The 21,873-nt window shown below is 43.0% G+C and overlaps 1 protein-coding gene across 3 annotated transcripts in view; it reads right to left on the minus strand.

Moving 5' to 3' along the window:
- TENM4 (teneurin transmembrane protein 4) overlaps nt 1-21,873 on the minus strand; it is a gene marked incomplete at both ends in the record, with an annotated part of 332,174 nt that overhangs the window by 103,538 nt on the left and 206,763 nt on the right. For 2 of the 3 annotated variants that reach the window (XM_084306305.1, XM_084306303.1), the window contains 3 exons: nt 3,485-3,631; nt 11,277-11,303; nt 17,198-17,383. In XM_084306305.1, coding sequence (XP_084162431.1) covers nt 3,485-3,631; nt 11,277-11,303; nt 17,198-17,383 — 360 coding nt within the window. The remainder of the gene's footprint in view (nt 1-3,484; nt 3,632-11,276; nt 11,304-17,197; nt 17,384-21,873) is intronic. The other variant, XM_084306304.1, reaches the window with a different exon arrangement.

Consider the following 21,873-nt stretch of genomic DNA (forward strand, 5'->3'; position numbering starts at 1 on the left):
GGACTTGTCACAGAAGATAATTTCCTTGGCCTTTTAAACCTTCAAACTTTTCACTCTTCAAGTATGTGACAGGGCACTCTGTGTGGGGGGAGGCAGGACTACCTGCAGGTAGCGTGTTAGCAGCCATGAATTACAGGAGTTATTTTCTGCCAAAGACAGGCAAGGAGCACTTTTCTGGGCCCGTCTTAAGGAAACATCTCCCATTTGTTGTAATACAGGCAGTGGCCTCTTAGGTCAAACGTTCCAAATCCTAGCCTTTTACCCAGATTGTTAAAGCTCTGTCACTGCGCTGTTTTCCCTTGACTGATAGTGGATGATTGCCTGCTCTCAGTTACTTGCTACAACTCCTTTCAAGTTGATGGACTTTGTGTTTAGAAGTGTAAATAAAGTAGACCTGGGTGTGAAACCTAAGTGTCAGCTCTGACAAATGACACTTGTGTGTGGAGAGGGGACTGCTCTCCGAGACACCTTTTTTCTAACCTGAACAGAGATTACATTTCACCGAGTTTCTCTGAGTGACTTCTGCTTTGCTTATTATTGTTTATCTGAACAGCCTCCAGATTTAAGAGGCCAACACACCCTGTAATTTGGTACCCATCTCCCTCAGGGTATGATTAGGCTGGGATGTGATGAAAAAGATTCTGACTTCAGCTCCCATTATCCCGAGGCATTTCCTGCTGCAGGGATCTTGATTAGCAGACACACGATACCACGGCACAGGGACCAGCTTCCGATGAGCTCAGCCGGAGTGAAATCCCCCATAGCATGAACGGCCCCACATTATTCTGAAAAATCACCGTGTCTCATCCTCGAGAGACTCTGTTTTGAGCAGAAAATGACTCAAAGAGTAGTGTACATCTACCAAAAGTAGGCATCTACAAGGTGATAACCGAAACAGCTCAGAGAGATGATGCCATAAACCTATTTCTCTCCGCTGGCAGTACACATGGTGACCAGCTCAGGTGCTCTAGCCAGAGCAAGAATATGTGATAAGACCCTAAAAGAAGGAAAAGCCTTTTTTGTGTGCTTATACACTCACTACCTGCTCTTTCAGAGTCTGCTCAGCCTGCATCTATGCAGTGCTCTGGAAAGCATTGCAGTTTTGCAAGGTATCATCTCTTTGGTGACAAAGTGTTTGCACTGAAGATGGGTTCAGTTCTGCTTCCTAAACACAGGTGCCTACTGTAATTTGAGTTGCCTCTGGACAGCTCAGAAACCCAAAGGCAGCTGTCACACGTGCAACATATATATATATGCTCTACAGGAGATCCAGGCTATTGTGAAGGGGGAGCTAGAGGCCAGGTACTCCAGGATGCCTCAGATGGTGTTGGACAAGAGGCAGAAGACATTAAGATGAACGTGAGAAATTCTGATTAGATATTAGGAGAAAAATGATTACTATGAGGGTGGTCCTATACTGGTGCAGGTTGCCCAAAGGTTGCCTCCATCCTTGGAGGTGTTCAAGAATTGGCTGGACATAGCCCTGAGCAATTACTCCTCCTTTGAGCAGGGATGTGATCTAGATGGTTGCTGGAAGTCCCTTCCAACATAAATTACTCTCCTGTAAATGTATCAAGACGTTTTGCTGTAGAGATCAGAACAGCAACTAGAACACAGATCCAGAATCACCCTTTCTTCCCCACCCCAGGTAAACACATTCAAATCCCCCTGCTAAACAAGGAACTCGGGCTTCAAAGCAGTTCCTCCCCACTACTGATGCCCCTGCATCTCAGGGGTTTAAATTCTAGATTTCAACCCACAAATACACCACAAACATTCCACAAAAATCTATAAAAATCACGTCAAGAAAGCAAATGCATACCTAAGGACATAAGGACAAGAGTCCTTAGCAGTAATGTAGCAAAATCAATGCAATAACATAGTGTATGGCATGGATTATCTGTAAACTAATGCACACCATGTCCATGCGCACACAGACTTTTGTAGTGTACCAGGAGTAAAGTCAACACTCATTTCTGGGCTGTGACACACGAGTAAGCTGTCACAAGGCAATATGTTACAACCGATCGGTTGCTCTGCTCTAGCTGTGTGCACCGCTGTTCAACACAAGCTCACCAAATGCAAGTTAGCAGCTGATGTGCACTAACTCGGAAACATGTTGATGCCTTTCCTCTCTCCTGTCTACATCTGCTGTCCTGCAGGCTAGCGAGGCCTCAAAACCTTGTTTCAAGGTGAGGGCAAGCCAATTACAAGGTTAGCACTTTGTAGCAAGAGATATCAGGGCATGGTGCTTCGCCAGCCTGCTCAGAGTCTGGTCATGCTCTTTTTGATGTTACGCAGATGTGGTCTAGCTTGTCAGTCAGGCTGGATTGCTGTGTATTTCCCCCCTCTCTTTCTAAAAAAAGTCAAGGTTTGTGTTGGTCATTTTTTTCCAGTGAGACTGGGTTTATCGCTGGCTCTATTTACCATAAATTTACACATGGCAAACTTTACTATTGTCTTGAGTCAGCTGTAAATAGGAAAGATGAGTACAGTGATATTCAGTTTCACGTGAGGCAAGAAGAGACTTTGGTTTCACAGTGTGTACTCTTTCTATGGCTCCCCAATTTCTTCCATCTTTTCTAAAGGGATAATTTGGTCCGTTTGCCATGCCAGATGTGCAGAAGTATTTTAAATATTCAATCAGAATCCCAGTTGCTGTGAAGCAGATAATCACAGTCTTGGCTTGTCTACTTTTGTTTTTATTTTTAACTGTACTGTTCTTGCGAATATGATAGAACAGAAACTTGCAAAATATAGTCTCCACTTCACAGTCTGGGTCCTGGCCCAGACTTGTGGTTTACAAAGCCTTTTGCTGAGTGACAACAAAACAAATTATGCAGTCTCCCTTATGCCTTAAATTTAATATCTCATCTCCTGCCCTCTAATTCAAACCTTCACACTGCACCAGGGTTTCCTTTGTAATGAGATAACTCTGAATATTAAGTTTGCATTACGCAGGGCTATTATTCACATGCCTGACATCATTACATATGGAACTGTAATCAATAAAACATGGTGCGAGAGGGATCGGATGGCTTGTGGGCATGGGGATCAGTCACTGAAGCCCCTGAGTTACTGCAAAACATCCATCCCAAGTCAGCAGTGACCTACCAAGGAGCCTCGATGAAAACCTCAGGCAGCGAGGCCAAAGTTCGAACAGTCAGGGCCTGGGGTGGTCCCATCGTGTCACTGCTCAGCCACACGGAGGGACAGGATAAGCACACAGACTCTGCCTGCCTTCTGCTACACGGACTCGATTTGTGGATGAATAACCCTCCCTCTTCAGGCCTGGCACCCCAAATCCGAATCTATTTCATCTGAATTTTCAAACCCTCTCTGGCTGAGTCAGCCTGGCGGACTTGGCTGCCTGTTCTCCGCCAGCTGTCGGGAAGCAATCTGCCCTGCTGAATGAAGCCCAGCTGACTGCTGGCTGCTTAGAGGCTTTGCAAAGCCTGGCGTAGCACACACACTCCCGTCCTACCTCCGTCGTTGTCCTTGCCGTCGCCGCATGCTGTCTCCATGGAGGTGTCGCAGCCCGCTCCTCGCCAGCCCAGCTGGCAGACGCAGTGCCAGCCGTTCATGTCCAGAGTGCACCTGCCGTTGCCGTTGCACAAGCCAGGGCATCCCTCTGCAAGGCAAACAGCCACACGTTCAAACACACTGAAAAAAAACAAAGCCACAGAGCCTTGGGAAAAAAAAGAAAAAAAAAAAAAAAAAAGCTACTTAAAAGCAGCTGTTTCCCTCTGCTTTCAGCTTATTTCTCCACTAGCACTTGGTATCTTTACACACGGAGCAAACTGTCCCAGTTTGGTATCAGGATGGTGGAGGGCTGCTGCTGTGACACCCACCCTGCTGTCTGAGTCTCTCAAAGCCTTTTTTCTTTTGGTAGAACCTAGATTTGGGGTTATCTGACTTACACGTGAGGTGAATGTCCCTAACACCCAACAGGCTTTCAGCAGTACTGAGATCTCAACCTGAAAGCTGGCTGGGAAGGGAAGGCACTTTCTATGTCAGAAAATGTTTGGAGAACACAATTTCTCTTCCACAGTCATTTTGGGTGGGATTCATCTGATCTGGTTGCAGCAGACCTAGAAGGGAGATACCTTCCACTCTCTGTAGTCAGCAGAGGACCAGCCTCTCTGGGGGCAGAAGGCCCCTTGTGTTGGTTAGATGCCCACACTGAGGAGCTGAAGGATGCTCTGGAAACACCTGTTTCTCTCCACTGACTAGAAAGAGACCCCAGCAGAGGCAGATATTTCTATTACAGGTGATTAAAATTAGGGGGAGATGAACCCCACGCTTCCTGTCTGCTCACTAGGGGTTGATTTTCTCATCTGATGACCTCCTGCCGAGCTTTCCATCTTTTTTTTCCCAACAAAATAGCAGAGTAATTTCCCCAGCAAGCAGCAGTACGAAGGATGCGGCTTAGCTTATGCAGTTCTGGGGGCTTTTTACCTGCAGAGCTCAAAAACCTTTTCCAAGAAGCAGTCAGAAATGTTAGCTGCATTTTACAGATTAGGAAACTGAAGTAGAAGGGACTGAAGTGACTGCCAAGGTCACCCAGCAGGACTGATTAAACCAGGAACACAACTGAGCCTTCCTGAGCCCTGTCCTAAGGCCCTCTCTGCTTACATGTGTTGTGAAATCCTTTCATGTTTGCATTTCTTCAGGCCCTCAATGTGCAAGGCAGACTTGGTGGTGGAACTGAGCAAACCGCGCAGATTCTGTGGAATTAAAAAGGGAAGGGACCATAAAGACCATCTAATTCCAACCCCCTATGGCAGGAGGGTTGGGATTATCCTGCCCTAAAGGGTTACAACACGAGGGTGAGGAGCACCAAAGGGTGAATTTGTCTGGCCACCCCATGAGGGGCTGCCCGAGGAAGCGCTGAGGCAGCAAAGCAGGCCATGCCACCATTATCGTACGCTGAGGAGATGCAGCGCCCAAAGGCCTTGTCACTAAAACCATGTCCCTCTGTGAACTTAACATCTCCACCAGGACTGTTTTTCTAACTTAAAGGTGGCTAGGGACCAAATGGGATAAGGAACAAAGGTACTTAGGTCCTTTAAAAGGATCTTAAATAGATTTTGCATTTATTAACATGTTTGTAGCAACTCAGGCCTTTAAAACGTGTGTGTGTGAGGAGGGGGCATACCACATGTGTACGTGTGAGTATGCTCTGTGTGTGTGTATACTTCAGCATTTATACATTATATTAGTATCTATACATTATACTAGTATTTATACACTACAGATAAGCTATTTATAGGCAAAGTTATATGGAATTCTCCATTTTAAAATCCTGCCTTCAGTTACTTACAACAGTGCCAAACTCCTAAGGATTTAATTTTTTTTTTCAATGCTAGAGCTAATTTATTTGTTTGTTCCCTTTAGTTACTTTCAGTAGAAGCTGAAAGCATTCAGCTGTTTTGGAAAATGAGAAGTGTATTACTTTTTAAAATAACCTGCTAAAATTGCTTCATTAGGTGGGTAATTGCACTTTGGAGCAGATAAATTCCATTTGGATGGGCCCATCCTGACAGAAGGGATATGACTTTTTTCCCCTCTTTATAAATCTGCCTAAATTTGTCTAGACAAAAAGCCTCTGAAGAAATCTGGAGAAATCACTTTATGTGTATTCTGCATGGCCCCGGTAGAGCTCAGTTGGCAGCTCAGTTCTGCGATGACACTGTTGCATTGTCATTGAGCACATTTCATGTTTTAATTGCTCTAGTGCATCAGTTGGACTCTTCATAACCCATCCTAAAAAAATCATTTCTATCCTGCTGCTGCAGAGACTGAGCAGGACACTGCTTTTAAAGGTGCAGTGGTGTTGGCTTGGACAGGAGTGCAGTGAGAATCAAAAAGAGTTGGGTGATGAGAAATTGAAGAGACCACTATAGAAGCATGAGAGAAGAAAGGCTGGATGCCACCAGATCTTTAACACAAGTATTGTTTAGTATCTGGAGTAGACTCTTTATTTTCTGCAACAGAAAGAAGAGGGTTTTAGAGATTTTTGATGGGACTCCTTTGGTTTAGTTACAAGCCATGCAGGAACAGGTCCAAACCCTGGAAACAGGTCCAAAAGGTTGGAAATGGTTGAAGTTAGGGCTATGATGAAAATTCTGAGGGAAAAGAGGGATTCCATTTCTTCCTTTCTTTTTTTTTTTTTTTTTTTTTTTTTTCTTTCAAATATACTTTGCATTTCTTAATGTTTGGAAGAAAGATCTAAAAATCAAAGGTCTAAAAATTTTAGACAAGAAATATATTGTACTGACTGATCACTTGCTGTGAGACTGAAAAAAAGCAAATGATCTTAAAATATTTCATGCGAGAAGTGTCCAGCAGGTATAGGCAAAAAACAGTATAACTGTAAAAAGGAGGATCTAATATGGAACTATTGAACGTGCTTTACTTTCCCAGACTTGGGAAAGGTGGAATTTGGAGTGGCAGAAAATGGCTGATATGATTAGGATGGAAGGACCATCTGCATCTGAGGAAACGAGAAGAGCTTGATTGATTTGCTCTAGCACAGCAAAGGCTGAAAATAATATAATTGTTTTCCACAAATTTGAGAAACAGATAAACAGGGAGAAGGAAAACAGCTATTTAAGCTAAACAGAATAGTGCTGGCATAAGAACAAATGGACATAAATCAAGCATGCATAAATTCTGGTTGGAAATTAGAAAGATAAAAAAAAATGTATTTTCCAGGATCAAAGAAATAAGGTTTTGGAATAGCCTCCTAGTAGGATGGTTAAGGTCAAGAAGCTCCACTGATACCCAAAGACCCTGGTAGAATTATATAAAATTTTATACAATGTGGTTGCCCTTGACAGCTGACAACTGGACTCTGTCTGAGAAGACCCTTTCAGTCTGATGTTATTTAATTTTGTGCACAATTCATTTTCTGTAAGAAATGGGTTTTGGACTATCTGAACAGGCTTTTATGATTTCCTCTGAATCTTCTTGAATTGGACCCGGAGTAATTAAGTCAATCATCTCAGAAGGCAGACGGAAGAAAAACACCATCCAAGAGAGGAAAGAAAGAGGAGAGAGAGTATCTCATAAGATTATATCTTCCCAAAGCGTCTATTCCTCTTCCTTAACTATTAAGGGAATCTAGGGTGATGAGCTGAGAGATAAGCATCTACACTGCAGACACCTACAGTGGGATGACTCCCTCTGTAATGTCAGAACCCATTGTCTTGCCATCTTTCAAGTCCAGAAAGCAAATTTACTTCCTCTCACCAAGAAGCGAGCCAGCCCCAGTTCCTAATGAGATAAATCTCTTCCAAGGAGTCTGAGAGAACTATTTCCTAATGAAATAACTTCTTTTTCACAGATCCACGAACACAAAAGTTCTCAGGTTTTAACTGTTACATTACAAGGTACAGCAAAGTATCAGTGCTGTGAGCAATAAATTGTACCTCTCCCATGACATGGTTTGATAGAACAGACTTTTCCTAAGTAATGACAAAGGAAATCGTTAATATAAAAGAACATAATTTAACAGTGCTGTCAAAGGACTCATAGCTTCAGCAAGTTAGAATATAACATGGACATGCAGGTCAACATATCTAGCAGAATGGACATCTAAGTCCATTTCTAAATGTCCATTACTATTTCTAAACTGGTCCTGCATACAGACTTGATCATCACTAACACAATATAGCTAGGCACATACAATACATTCCACAAACAGTGCTCTTCAAAGCATTTGAAGAAAAGGTGATACAAATAAAGTTTATCCCTTCCTCTCACCCGTGCTGGGGAATAAAGGAAAAAGATCACCTTGACTCCAAAGTACTTCTGAATATCAATGCAGCAGAGTGGCTCAGTCTTCCCAGATTTACACCACCATAATCTTGCTGCTCTGATTTCTCATAGCTAGAGTCACTGATGATTCATTATTCCCATGTTTGTTAACTGCGTTGGAGTGACTAAGAGAATTAAATACATGAATAGGACTTTCTGAGGGGGGAAGAAGTCCTTTATGTGAGTTTCTAACTGAGGCACATGAAAGCACTGCTGATACTGTGAGATATTCACAAAGATCTCACATCTGCCATGCATAGAAGAATACGGAGCAGGGAAGCATTACAAAAAGTGGATTGATTTTGAACCAGACAAGAAAAGATTATCAGAGCCAAAGGAGACAGTCCCCAGAGTAAGAAATTATTTTAAGATTGGTGGTAAAACAATCTTCTCTTAATGATCTGTACAGCAAAGACCTACTGTAATTAGTACAATTAAAAACAATGTTCAATGGCAATTTTCTTCAAGGTAAGACATATTGCCACTTGAAATAGGACTTAGAAGACTAGACTTTCCTTCTGATCTTAAAATATTGATAGAAGATAAATATGTTTCGCTGTTGTTCCTCCATTGGCAGTAAGAAAGCACTAACAGATGCTCCAGCAAGTCTCAATAGACAGTGGTTGAGCTCTGACATGAGTGGGACACGGCTGAATGCAACACATGAGGATGCGAACAATAGCTTGAGGGAACAATAATCAGTAAGAGACCTGCAGAAGTGTTGTAGGACTGAAAGGGAGGAGCAAGGCATCAACTGATCCCCGTAGATTATGAGAACCTAGTGTCCTGAAAAATGCTAACTCCTAAACTACCTCCACAGCATTTTGCGATGGTGGGTATCAAGAAACCTTTAATCAGATGGCTTCTGTAAGATGGAAATTAAAAGTTACCTATCTGTACAAATAAAGGAGTGGGCTGCAGTTAGACCTTGGGTTCTCACCGCTGCTCAGACCAAAGAAGTGACCTTGCAGTCATCCCTGGATTCATACGGAGGTGGCTGTTCGGCATCTTTATGTTTCAGCCTGGCTGTTTATACGCCTCACTACTGCACTAATGTGGTTATTTTTTAAGAGTGAGAATTGATAAACCACCAATAGAAATTAATTAGACTGATGTGCTGTCAGTTCCAATGGCATCCAGGATGGAGGAGCTCCCTCTAAAACCAGCACATCTTTAATATTAGGCGCCTCTTTTCCTTTTAAGCATTACCAGTGTTAATTAAGCTTCAGACTGGAAGACTCCATTCCAGCTCTAGTTGGGGCTTCTTGGTTTAATCATGCTGATGTTTGCTCTTGAAACTTGCCCTCCAACTTTGAAACAGTTCTGTATCTTGTCTGATTTACTGGTTTATTGTAAAGCTGTAGGAAAGACTCAGCAGTAAATCAGGCTCACCCTTGACAACACAGGATTACTGGGAAGGGATTTCAACCAGAAAGATGTTAATAATTAAGAAAGCCAAAAGGGCATGAGTAATTTAGTTTTGAAAAATGCACGCCATGAAGCTAGCCAAGTAAAAACTATGTACTTTTTAATGTTTCAGCTGTTGCTAATCTTTCCAGAAGAGGCCATGTATTATACGAGACGATCGTTATTCTTAGTATGTTGCTAACCTGTTACCCACTTGCAGAACTCACTAAATATAATGTGTCTTTATTTTTGGCCATAAAGGTGAGTCAAAAGGCTCAGAGGAGGAATGACAGCTACAGAAGACTTACTAAAAAAAAATTATTGTGCCATCGAATAGGCATATCAGCACTGAAGGTCCCTGGACACAGGCTCTACAGACTGATTTCTTATCTCTTCTACCCCCCTAGTGCTTATCTTCTACCTTTTGATCCAGCCTTCTCCAATACCAGTTGAGATGGAAAGGAGGAGTCCTGGGGTTTTGAAATGCAGAACATTGAGGTGTGGGACATCTACAGGAGGTTCTGGTCACACTGCCAAGTGCTGGCCTGTCCCCTCCTCTGTGAATCCCACCACTATTACTCTGCAAGGGTACAAAAAGTGGCCCTCTTTGCTTGATCTAAGAAGGATATCATTTTTCCTCCTGGTTTAAGTCAAGTCAATCATGTTTTACTGATGCTAAGCAATGAGAGAAAACTACCTATCACTGAACCATCCACCGATCTATAAGCAGTGGTTCAAGAACAACTGATGCTTGCTGCATGAGACTGAAGACAAAAATCTCATTTAAACTGTGGACGTTCCCTTACCATTAATATTTGTTTGTCTGTTCAAAGTTTTCCCCTATCTGCGTGTACCTGGACCTGCTTTTAGGCTGCGATGGAAACAAGAAACATTAGATTGTACATTCATCCAGAGCAGTGAACGCAGTAGGGCAACCATGCCACACAATAAGAGCTTTACGTGGCAGAGACTTCACTCTAACTATTCACCGGGCAAATATTTTGGCGTATCTGTCCTCCTTCATCAGCTTCTCACAGCTGCTATTTCTGATTGCTCACAACCTGAAAAGGAGGGCAACGCTATGGAAGAAACTGATTTGTTCAACCTGATTTCTTGGTTTGTTTAACCAGCAAACATATGATGCTGTGTGGTGTCAGCACTGTGTTGCTGTTAGTGTCAAATCAGCCATGCAGAAGGATATTTGTGTCCAACTCAATCATATTTACTGTCAGATTGTTGTTTTTAACTAGATGTATACTATTTCAATATATTTAGAAAGCTAAGTGCATTGTGGAACTGTCTATTTTTATTTTAAAGTCCTAAATTAATTTAGCTCGTTGCTCTGATTAATACAACTATGATTATTTTAAGATATCATATTACCTCTGGTCCACAGCAGTTCAATATCATTTCTTCCCAGCTGAGAACAGACCTGGGTCCTAGACTTGTTTTACATTTCAAAAATAGGAGCACAGAGTAGGATTTTTTTATAGTGTAAATTAATGCAACATTGCTAATTTTAGTAAAAATTGCTGATTTATGCATCCAGAGGCTTTGAGGTCATAACATTTTTCAATTTATATATATATGTATGTAGAATTACTCAAAGTTCCCATGTAAGACTTAGCAGTTACGGATCGAAACTAGGCAGACTCCACACAGAAAGGGCACTCACCTGCTTGTTACAAAACAGATCATAGACATTTAATTAAAACACATCACTGTACAGGGCTCCTGATGCATTCACAGAAAATTGGTTTCCCCCTGACTTGCCTTACCTGGGTTAGGAGGGGTGAGGATGAGAGATGATTTGGAGGGGAGGGCAGGGACGAGGGGAGGGGTGGGAACACCGATACGATGTTAACACAGGGTCACAGCACTTACGGAGGTATTTCCTACCTAAATGACTGGAAAGTTCACCCTTCCAGACATTAGGGAGCACTTTGGTGATGATGAGGAAGAGATGCAACCTCAACACAGCATGTTCACGGTGCATTTTTAAAAAGAAAACACAAAGACAATAGGAAAAATAGGAAGGAAGAGCATACCTTTCACTACCTTATCCAGATAGTGAGCTTGGGAGATAAAAGACAGGACATTTAAGGTAGGATTGAATAAGTGCATTGCGGCTTACTACGAGACTGTGCAGGTGCTAGAAAGGCAAAGGAGAGTTTGCTGTGATACGAAAAGAAAAATCTTGATTATGAGGAGAGAAAAAAAAAAAAAAAAAGAAGGGTGGAGCACAGCCCTGCTCAGTCAAAGAGCTCAAGAAGGCTACGTTTAGGCATCCAGTCGTCTTTGCTCATTAAGACCAGGAAGAGAAACAGGAAAGTTTAATATATATATATATTTATGTAAGTGTTTATATATATATATATATGCATATATATATTTATAAATATATATATATGTGGCAGAATATTGTAGTGTTCTGCTCATTTGCAACAATCTCCCTCTGTTTTACTGACCACTTTTCATCAGGAAAAACACCTTTTCATCAGGAAAAACAGAGTCATTTGAAAGTGCTCCACCTCACCTGATTGTCTTAGGATTTTCCGCACAAAGATGCACAGTTCTCCTGTGGCCTTACCAGAGGATTTTCCCTGGATCTTCTCAATGGCAACGCGTTGCATTTATACAGCATCCTCTATCCCAAGATCAAATTACTTTACCGACATTAAATTAACCTCGCGGCAGCTCTACCAGATAGGCAGCTCTTCATATACTCATTCCAAGTCGGGATAAAGCAAAGAAAAGAAAGTTTTAGATGCAGTGGGAGCGGTCATGTGCCCAATTCCTATGAAATATTAATTTGGGAAATTGACTTCTAACTGAATTTCTGGGGTCAAACAGGAAGCTGGTGGCAAAGACACGAGCAGAAGCCAGGCGTCCTGCCTCGGAGAGCCCTGTGGATGCCAGCAGGCGGCACTCTCCATCTAATAGAAGCTGGTTTTTGTTAATAAATAAGAGGCTCTGAGTTTTGCTCTTCTCAATCTGGCTACCTCCTTAAATGCTATTTCCATGCTCCTGCTCCTTCTCTCTCACTTGCATCCTGGTACCCCTATGGAAAGCTTTCTATTCCAGGTTTGGTCACAGAGACCGACCACCTGGGAGGTCACAGCCCTTGGAAGAAATTTTTTTTCCATCCTGGGAGCCTGATGGGTCCATTGCAGCACTATTGTAAGTAAGTGGAGGCATCACCAAATCACCCCAGTGCGGTGGTAGCGAGGCAGGAAGCACAGCACAGCATCCATTCAGATGGTGGCTGAAGCTTGGGAATGTATCTTTTGGATTTTAAAATCCACAGCAGCCCAACCTGCAAACTCGGACAGCAATCGCTGTGTGGATGAAGACAATGGAGGCAGCTGCCAACACAAACCATGTGAGCAACGTGTCAGATATCTTCTACTTGGACAAATAATGGAGGCCTTCTATGGGAACATTCCACACCTGGAATCCATACATCTGTACTCCATACCACTGAATACATTTAAATTCCATACAAATGCTCCGCAAATGTATGCAGCAGTAGCACGGCTCTTTCTTCTCTAAAAGTGTACAGTTCTCATTCATGTGCTACACTTCTGGCACTAACATATAATTTTATTATCTGCTGATACTCCTTTGGAAAACCTGTGGGCACGTGGGACAGGATGAGGGACTGTGCTCATAAGAAAAGCCACTTTTCCAAGGTGTCTGCACCCAAAAGCACTGCACTCAGCTCCATGGCAGCACCCGCTCCTGGAAGCCCCTCTCCTTTCAGATTCATTACTGGGAAAGCCCATGTGACTATTTTTTGGTGTGAAAGTCCTCTTATTTCCTCAGTCTGAGCTGTCTGGGTTATTTTTGTCTGAAACACACTGGGGAGGATCACAAGAAAATTTCTCTTAGCCCTGGCACAGGCTGCCCAGAGAGGGGCTGGGGGCATCTGCCCTGTGCGGGGGATGAGGGCAGCAAGCACCTTCCCCACACAGTGCTGGGCTCATTTTATGTTGGGCTGCACACAGACCAAACTGCTTTGTGGGTTTAAATAGCACAAGTGACTTGTTAAAAAGAGACCAGAATCCACCTGTAATGTGCTTTGTCTGGATTCCAGCTGCTCGAGCAGAAACGGAGGGGGCACTGATTACAACCCCGGCTATTCAGAACATGTGTGATTATTTACGCAAGAAGACTGATGATGAAAGGCAAGCTTGAAGGGGCAGATTTCTCAAAAATCAGAGTTTTGCTAAGTAAAACAAAAGCAGCTCAGTGGTGCCATAAGCAGAAGGCCATGTGGGACGGGCTGTCTGCCTGTCTGCCTAGGCACTTGTTATTACATACATCACTAGTGGGTGCCAAGAGCAGATTTTCAAAAGGAGTTAAGCGTGCAGCTTTTGCAGAGATCAGTGGGAGTTAGGCACTGAGGTGCTTTGAAAGGTAGACCTGTGTGTGTTTGGAGAGCTAAGTGCTGGCCCCATAGGGCTCTGGAGAGACCCCGTGGTGTTCAGGTGCAGCGACTGAACTTCAAGTGATGGTTTTGGTCTTGTGCCCTGGCCGTTCAAGGATGATAAATATCTCAGCTCCACCTCAACTGTGTACACAGGGAACCCCTTTCTGGAGTTATTTCCAAACAACCCTAAAGAATCAAGGCTGGTAAAATATTGTACGGAGAGATTCAACCTCAGTGCAAGGCCCGTGTAGGTGCAGTGAAGTCTCCCTCTGCATCTCTGAGGCAGGATGCACAGCACCTGGAACACTCTCGGCCATATCTTAAAAATCTGAGGCCACGATGTCACAGCCCTGGGCAATTTCTGGAGCTGATTATTATATCCAGGAAATCTGCTGTGGTGCCACCCATGAATCAAATCCATAGAGTGGTCAGCCACAAAGCTGGTTTGTGATTTGTCCTTTCAGAGCCAACAATGAGAGGGCTGATTTCACCTTTAAACTCCACGTTCCTAAAACCACCATGCTCCTTGGATGTTGATAGTGTGGTTTGGGCTGGAGTGGAAGAAAGCTGGGTTCTTGCAATGTTTCTAACTGGGGGCAAGTTTGGAGCATGTTGGAAAGCCCATCATTGGAGTCTTGCCTAATCCATTGTCACATTTTTTTTCCTTTAATATATTGGAGTAAACCGATTGAACCATTCTGCTGGGTTTCAGGCTTCCTGCAGTTATATAATCAACTTTCTGATCTACTCTTTTGCCTGGATGTGCTAAGTTTGCTGAATTAGGATGATGAATGCATGCTTCTGCATCAATTTCCTTGTTGGGAATTAACTGGGGTTCTTCTAATGAAATCGCTGGATGTGAGCAATCAAGCTAGTATATTTGGTAACATGACTCTTTGTAGGAGCAAACCAAATTAATCCACTGGGATCAGAGTTTCCTTGTACACCATAAGAAAGAGCCTCCTATGACCTACAAAACAAAAGGATTTCTTACTCTCAAGCATGCTCAACAGGAAATGGAAGAAGTGTCCTTTACTGGTATCATCCATTTCTACCATGTTACCTGCACACATGGCGATATTGTTAAAGCATCACTTCAGCAATGGGGTTTTATGCTTGTCAGTGCTAAAGCAAACGGGCCATGACACAGACATATAAGGAATTACTGTCAACAGAACAAGTTGCCATGCAGGGAAATCACACAAGGACAAGGGGAATGCTTTCCACATACTTAATGTAATTCCAAGTCAATGTCCTTTCATCTGTGCCAATAGAACTAGCTTATTACTCCGTCTAAAGCTATTCAATTTTCTTGGATATTTATGACTTCGCCAAATCTCCCTCACATTCTACACATTTGTCAATGAAATATTCTGTAGGAAACACGGTTTACAGCTTCAGAGGCATGAGACTATGTACAAATTTGTTGCTAAATCACCATGCAAGAAGATGAGGAGGGAGGGGAAGTGCAAAGAAACAGAATTGCTCCAGCACTCTAAGTATTACAGGCTGATTCTGAGACCTGCACTGCAACAGGGAGGTAGCACCACACCAAATGACAGTGTGCACCATTAAAATCTCAATGCTGACTGCATTGCGGTGCTGGCCTTTCCCATGATAACACGGACTCTTTAGACTTAGAGCGAGGAACACCACAAATAATGGGGTAAATTTAATTACCAGGAAAGATAAAAGCTTGTTCTTTGAAATCAGTCCGGGCATATCAGTGGTGTGGAGAAATATCATATAGTGAACTAGTGGCATTTTGTTTTTGCAGCAGAACTAATAAAATGGCACTGAGGGAATGAATCAGGCTTTTTGTGCATAAATGTCTTTCACATAAAATAGTCCCCTGGATTTGGGGCCTTTTGCTGAACACTTTTCTTTTTTTCTTTTTTTTTTCTTTTAAAACCCTTTCATGAATCTGTGTTACTTTCCAAATCAAAGTGCTTGAACACAAGGCTATAAAATAATATTACAAAAACACAGCATTCCAATTAACACAGGTCTGCTCTCTTTTCATTCTAAAGTCGTTTAAGAGAATTTTTTTTTAATTTTTTTTTATTTCCCTTCCTCACGAAAAGAAATGAAAGCAGCTAGAGATATAGGCAAGAATGCAAAAAGAATGTAATGTCTAATGAGACAGAGGAAGTTTTTAGAGCTAGATATTTTTCATTAAGGGATGCATGTGGAGACCATAATGTGGTAGGGTGACATTAGCATAAATAAATGATAAGTAGAATTGAGCCACAGATATGGTTTGTACCATTACCCTAATGCTGGAATTAAAACACTGTGATCGGGCTTCATTTCCTGTCAGTCTTTGTGTGTGCAAACTCACCTGGTGTTCAAGCAAAACCAGTGGATGTCTACGTGTACCTAAGTTAATAATCCACACGGATAACTGTACCGAATTTTGCCCAGCTATTGCTGGCTGTTAATTTTGATGTAGTGTGATTTATATGTATCACTGCACGATGAAAGCCACATAGAGGTAAATTTTCTTATCTTTAAAAGGAGCCGATTAAAACCAAATGCCTGGAGGAGAATTCTCACTCTGGAACTCTTCTAAAGTCAACTGATTTTTTTTTCAGGTCCACACAGGCATTATTGACAGCGGAACTGGATTAACTAATTTAGTTTTCCATTAATATGTAATAAATGGTATCTGGGGAGTTATAATGCTACTGATTTTACGGCATGATTATGGAATGGAGACAGAAGTACTTGAACGCATGACTGTCAGAAAGAAAGGAAAATGGGAAAGTGCATCAAGGAGTTAAGTGAGATGAAGAGGAAGGTAAACCCAAGCCAGTTCATTAATGATGCTGCAAATTGCTTGACATGGGAAATGCATGATTTCAGTATATTGTTCGTGCCTTACTACTACTACTAATAGACATGGCACCAGGAGCTCAGGGTAAGTGCCAGGTATGTCAGGAATGCAGAACCAAATAGAGTGGGCCATGGAGTGGTTAGAAAGGTAGCAGAGCAGAGAAGGGATACGCAAGACAGTGTTGAATACCAGCCAGAGGTCGCCTGACTGCAGTTTCCAAGCAAAGTGGTAGGGCAAATAATGGAACAAATTAACAGAAAACAAAACAAAACAAAACAAAACAAAAACAAACAAACAAACAAACAAAAAAACAACTTGAAATCAGATGCATGTTTCCAAGAAAGCTGTCGACATAGTAGGGAGAAGTCTTCAAGGCTACGGAAAGACCTTTCAAGTGAGGCAAAGTGGGATGTTTTTAAAACCGTCTAGCTGCTGTTTGACAGCTTGTCCCTATGAGAACAAGCATCACATAGGTATACTTCAGGACTGATAATAAAAAATATATATAGCTATGTCATCAACAAATGAAAGGACATTTTGTCTTGTTCCCACATGAAAATGTATGATGTCAGAACTTGAAATCCAAGAACAAAGGTGCTCATGCTACACTAAGTCACACATATTCAATTAAGCATGCGCCTTTTCTCCTTCCTGATCATCAATTATTCTTTTAAAAGTAGTCGGTTTTTCTTTCTCCCTACCAATAGTGCAGTGCTCTCCGTTCCAGCCCGGGCTGCATTCACACTTGCCATCCCGGCATGTCCCGTGCTCATTGCAGCGTGGGTGACACGCTCGCTGATCACAGGCTGTGCCCATCCATCCCTCCTCGCAGCGGCAGGTGCCTCCGACACAAATGCCATGTCCTCCGCAGTCCGCTGCACAAATCTCTGTGGGAGAGGAGAAAAGAGAGAGGAGGGGATATGGGTGGAGAGAAGGGAGAAGGGGGGAAAATCCAGAATGTTATTGTTAAGAAAAGCAGCCACACTTCACTACCTTGCCTCACAGGGCAATGAAAGGAATTCCTGGAGCTCATAACACTAATCCTTCCTGACAATAAGAATCTAATAAGTATATTGCAAAAAAAGAGAGGGACATGGATTGCAGAGGTCTGCTGTGATTGATCCTCCTATTTGCTTTCTAATTCTCTTGCACTCCTCGAGCTTTTGTGATCACCGAATCCAAAGGGTTTGGCTCTTCCAATAAGCAGAACAAAAGTCACATTTAATTAAAATCTGGTTAAGTGTGGAAGCAATGTACTGATAAACTACTGATGCTAAAGTTAAGTGCTGGCAAAGCCTGTTTATGGCTTGTTAACCCGCAGTTCTGGGGATGGGATTCATTAAAGCCCTTTGCTGTTTAAAATTAATACAGAGAATATATATAGGATGGATTTCTCTTGAACTTGCACATCTGATATGTCTCTGTTCTCCTACCACCCCTTTAAAAACCCCTTCTCAGGCATTTGGAGGTACTTCCACGCTCTTTTTGTGAGCTACATGAGCTGGGATTTGCAGGACGGTGCTTGTTCCCTGGTCTTATTGGAGTTAATGGAAGCAGGGGGTCAGGGCTGGGTATTTTGGTACTTACCTCCTAAAAAGAAAGGAGCTAAAGGACATTGGCTTTTCAGAGGTGCTGGCCTTTCCCACCCCCTGTGAGCTCCAGTAAGCATGATCACACAGACACACATGATATTTTGATCCAGCAGTAGGCATATAGGTAAAACCTCGCTAGCCCTTGGCTTGAATTTGGGAGACTGCACTGTATTACATCTGCACTGTATTTGTTTGTATAAACTGAGACCTGAAGGAGAGCTGATACCCATGAATCAGGTGTTAAAGCATCTGGTACCACCATGACTACAGAGGACTGATTTCAAGGAAAAAAATTAAAACCAAATAGTGGCATAGTGTTATACCACAGATGAAATGAAATGAATCTATCTCTTCTTCTCCAGGCTCATCACCTGACTGCTCACTCTTGATCTCTTATAAAGACTGCACTCTCCTCTTTTCAATCCTAGTGGCAATTCAGAGTATATTTCCCACTATCAGGTGTTCCAACTCTTCTCTGACTTCTGCATCTAAATTGGGTTAAACTTTCCCAAATGTTTTGTATTCGAGCCTTTTGCTTGACTGAGCCATTTATAGATTTGATAGGGTAGGGGCACAGTTCCCCTTGGGGAGAGTGGAGAGAAAATGTGAACAGACGAAACGCTGGGCTGAAAGCGCAGAAAGGGGTACCAGGGTACCCTGCAGAGCACATTTTCTCTCTGTTCCCCTACCTGGTGAATATCTCAGGCAGTGTCTATGCCAGTCCATCCCCAGTGCCTCTCTTTGTGCCTCTAAGCATATTAAGTGCAGAATTCAGGCCTCGAGGCTGGCAGCGAAGGGGAGTCTGGTATTATACAAGACATTTACTTCGGGTCACTGGCTGCACATAAAATATTCAAAACTACTCAGCCTGCATTAACATCATACCTGACTGAAAGCCTTACTTATGTTTGCTTTAGGATTTTGCTAATTAATACCACCGGTAGCAGGAAGCTTAGGCTGCTCAGGGACTTTTGACACACTCCTGACGTAGGGCTGGCACATCCCCTTGACTCTGGGAGGAAAGTTTTGCACCAGCCCATAGGAGAGATTTGCAAGGCCTTTGGTCCCTCACACTGAAATGGACTATAAGAGTAATAACAGTGATGTTTTGCATGTCTAGCAAATGCCTTATTCTCCAAATGCAACATAAACACAATATCTGGTTCCTGCTTACTTCAGCTCAGGGCAGTGGAACTGTTTCCAGTCAGACTCCTTTTGCTGCAGTGGCTCAGATATCTCCAAATGCTCCTGAACACTTAGTTCTATATACATAAATCTCTAATGAAAGGGCTGTGGAGTTCAAATGCAGTTAAGACACTCAGACACTGTCCCGTGTACAGTCAAACTTGCTTGGGCAACTTGGGTGTTTAAACCATGGATGTGAAGCAATACGTCTGCAAATACTACTCGCTGCCTAAATATAACTAAATCTGATGTAAGCCTTACTGGAAGTCAGTAGAAGTTACGCTCTCAAAAGCTTCAGTCACATCTGCAGAAGGAGTTTTGAGTTGCTTTCAGAAGTTTTTTACTTTGCATTTGGCATAGAGAGATGGATTTTCACAGCTCCTAGATGTGAGGGAGGTAACATCATACTACCATGGCCATTATGAACATCAGGGATGGTGCAATTATCAACTCGTTAGAGGGCTGGAGCCCAGCTGTGTGTGTTTTCTACCCTTCTCCCTAACTGCAAGACAGCACTGCAATGGAGCGTGGGCTGATCAGGGTGGTACATGAATACATAGGATGCCTTAGCTAATGTAGCACTAAAGCTGCACTTAAAAAAAAACAAACCCTGATTTTCCTTGGCTGACCTGATGAACAAAATCTGGGGGAGGATAAAGGAACCAGCAGATAAAAAATTGAAGGCTAGATTTATGGTACAAAATTCCAGCACGCTGAGAAGCAATGCCTTGAGAAAGTGCAGTTCGAGACTGATGGAATTTAAGCCCAAATCAGAAAAGTATTGTTGTGGTTTCTGGTTCTTCTCATCAGGATTTTGCTATGGGTTTACTCTAATGTTGGACTGGAGCGACTCCTCTGGTTATTGACTGGCATTCTTTATTCATACATGTTGAACTTTACACCTCAGAATTACAGGATCCCCCGAGTGGCTGGTGGTGTCCCCATGGTGCCAGCCCTGCTCCAGCAGGGCCACCCCGAGCAGGGGGCCCAGCCCCACGTCCAGGCGGCTGCTGGAGATCCCCAAGGAGGAGCCCCCAGCGCCTCTCTGGGCAGCCTGTGCCAGGGCTCCGGCACCCGCCCAGCCCAGCAGTGCTTCCTGAGGGGCAGAGGGCACCTCCTGGGCTCCAGGCTGGGCCCAGGGCCTCTGGGCCTGGCCCTGGGCACCCCTGAGCAGAGCCTGGCTCCGGCCTCTCGGCACCTCCCAGCAGTGCTGGTGGCCATGGCTGGCAGCCCCCAGAGCATCCTGTTTAAAATACTAGATAACACATAATTTTACATGCTGTTAGTTCACCAAGCAATGTAGAAAACACTGTCTCAGTTACTTTTCATCTTCATTATGTCCTAATCCCTAGTTTTGACCTCCAGGCCTATCATTAACATGAGGATACCACTGGCACCGTCAGGCCCAGAGATGTGCAGGAAAATTGGCATCTTGGAGGACTCATCCCCTTGTGACTCCAAAAGTTCATGTGAGTATCTGAAGTACTTTACTGCTATCTACTTAATTTTTTATCTTCTGTATGAGGATATTAATCAGTTTGAGTTGTAGCGGATATTTTTTGATGTTCCATGTTATTTCCATTTTCACAGATAAACAAGGCATAAAGCAAAATGGTAGATCTACAGGTATATGTGAACTCTGTGACAGGCACAGGACCTCCTAGATATCCTGATATCCAGTCTCGTCTCCTGTCTGTCAGGGAAGTGACAGCTCATGGTAGGTCAGATATCTATAGGCTGGTGGTGCAGAAAACAAAACAAAACAAAACAAAAAAACAAACAGGGACAAAAGGAAGCTATTTTGAGTGATATTCAGAAGCCTTCTTAGGGTTATTTAAAGGTGTGAAACCAGGATAATGGAGTGACATTCAAAAATGGCGAAGAGATTAAGAAAAAAAAAAAAAACACTTTCTGAAAGGCAGAATCTCTGTGGAGTCATTCCTATGAAAAGGGATGGAAAACCCACTGGGACATTTACATCTTGACTGAAATATTTCTCAGGCAACGTGCTGCCAAGGCACAGCTTTGCACAGGCAGGCCAGGGACACAAAATGCTGCGTGCTCGGCAACAACCAGATCGTAGGCTAATCCAGAACTGGGACGCTGGGGACATTTGGGGTTTCATCTCCCACACAGCTGAGACCCCAGTCATGCCACCACCCACGCAAGGGAGTGCAAGCTCCAGGCTGTGAACATAGAACTCGTATATAATGGATATATAAGGTGGTTTTGCATTCCCAGGCCCCAAAAGCTGTAATAAAGAACCTCAGCTGTGAAAAACGCTTGTGAAGGAAACTACTTACGACAGTCTCCTTAAAATGTAGTTTAATTATTTCTGACAGGGAACCAGGGAGCCAGGAACTCTCAACTCTAAATCTTCCATTTAGCTGCCAGTTTAAAGATAGATGGGAACCATACAATATAAATAGCCTTACAACACTCATCCTGCTCTACGCCTCGGCCCCCTATAACAAGGTGCTCTTAAATACTCACAGATACCTAATAGGTGATTAAACAGTCAGAGGAGCTTTTACTTTTTTTTTTTTTTTTGGTGGCACTCAAAGAAATGATCAGAATGGATTTCAGATTAAGTTTTCACT

Source organism: Netta rufina (assembly GCF_964035555.1).
Source record: "Netta rufina genome assembly, chromosome: 1".
NCBI classification, from domain to species: Eukaryota; Metazoa; Chordata; class Aves; order Anseriformes; family Anatidae; genus Netta; species Netta rufina.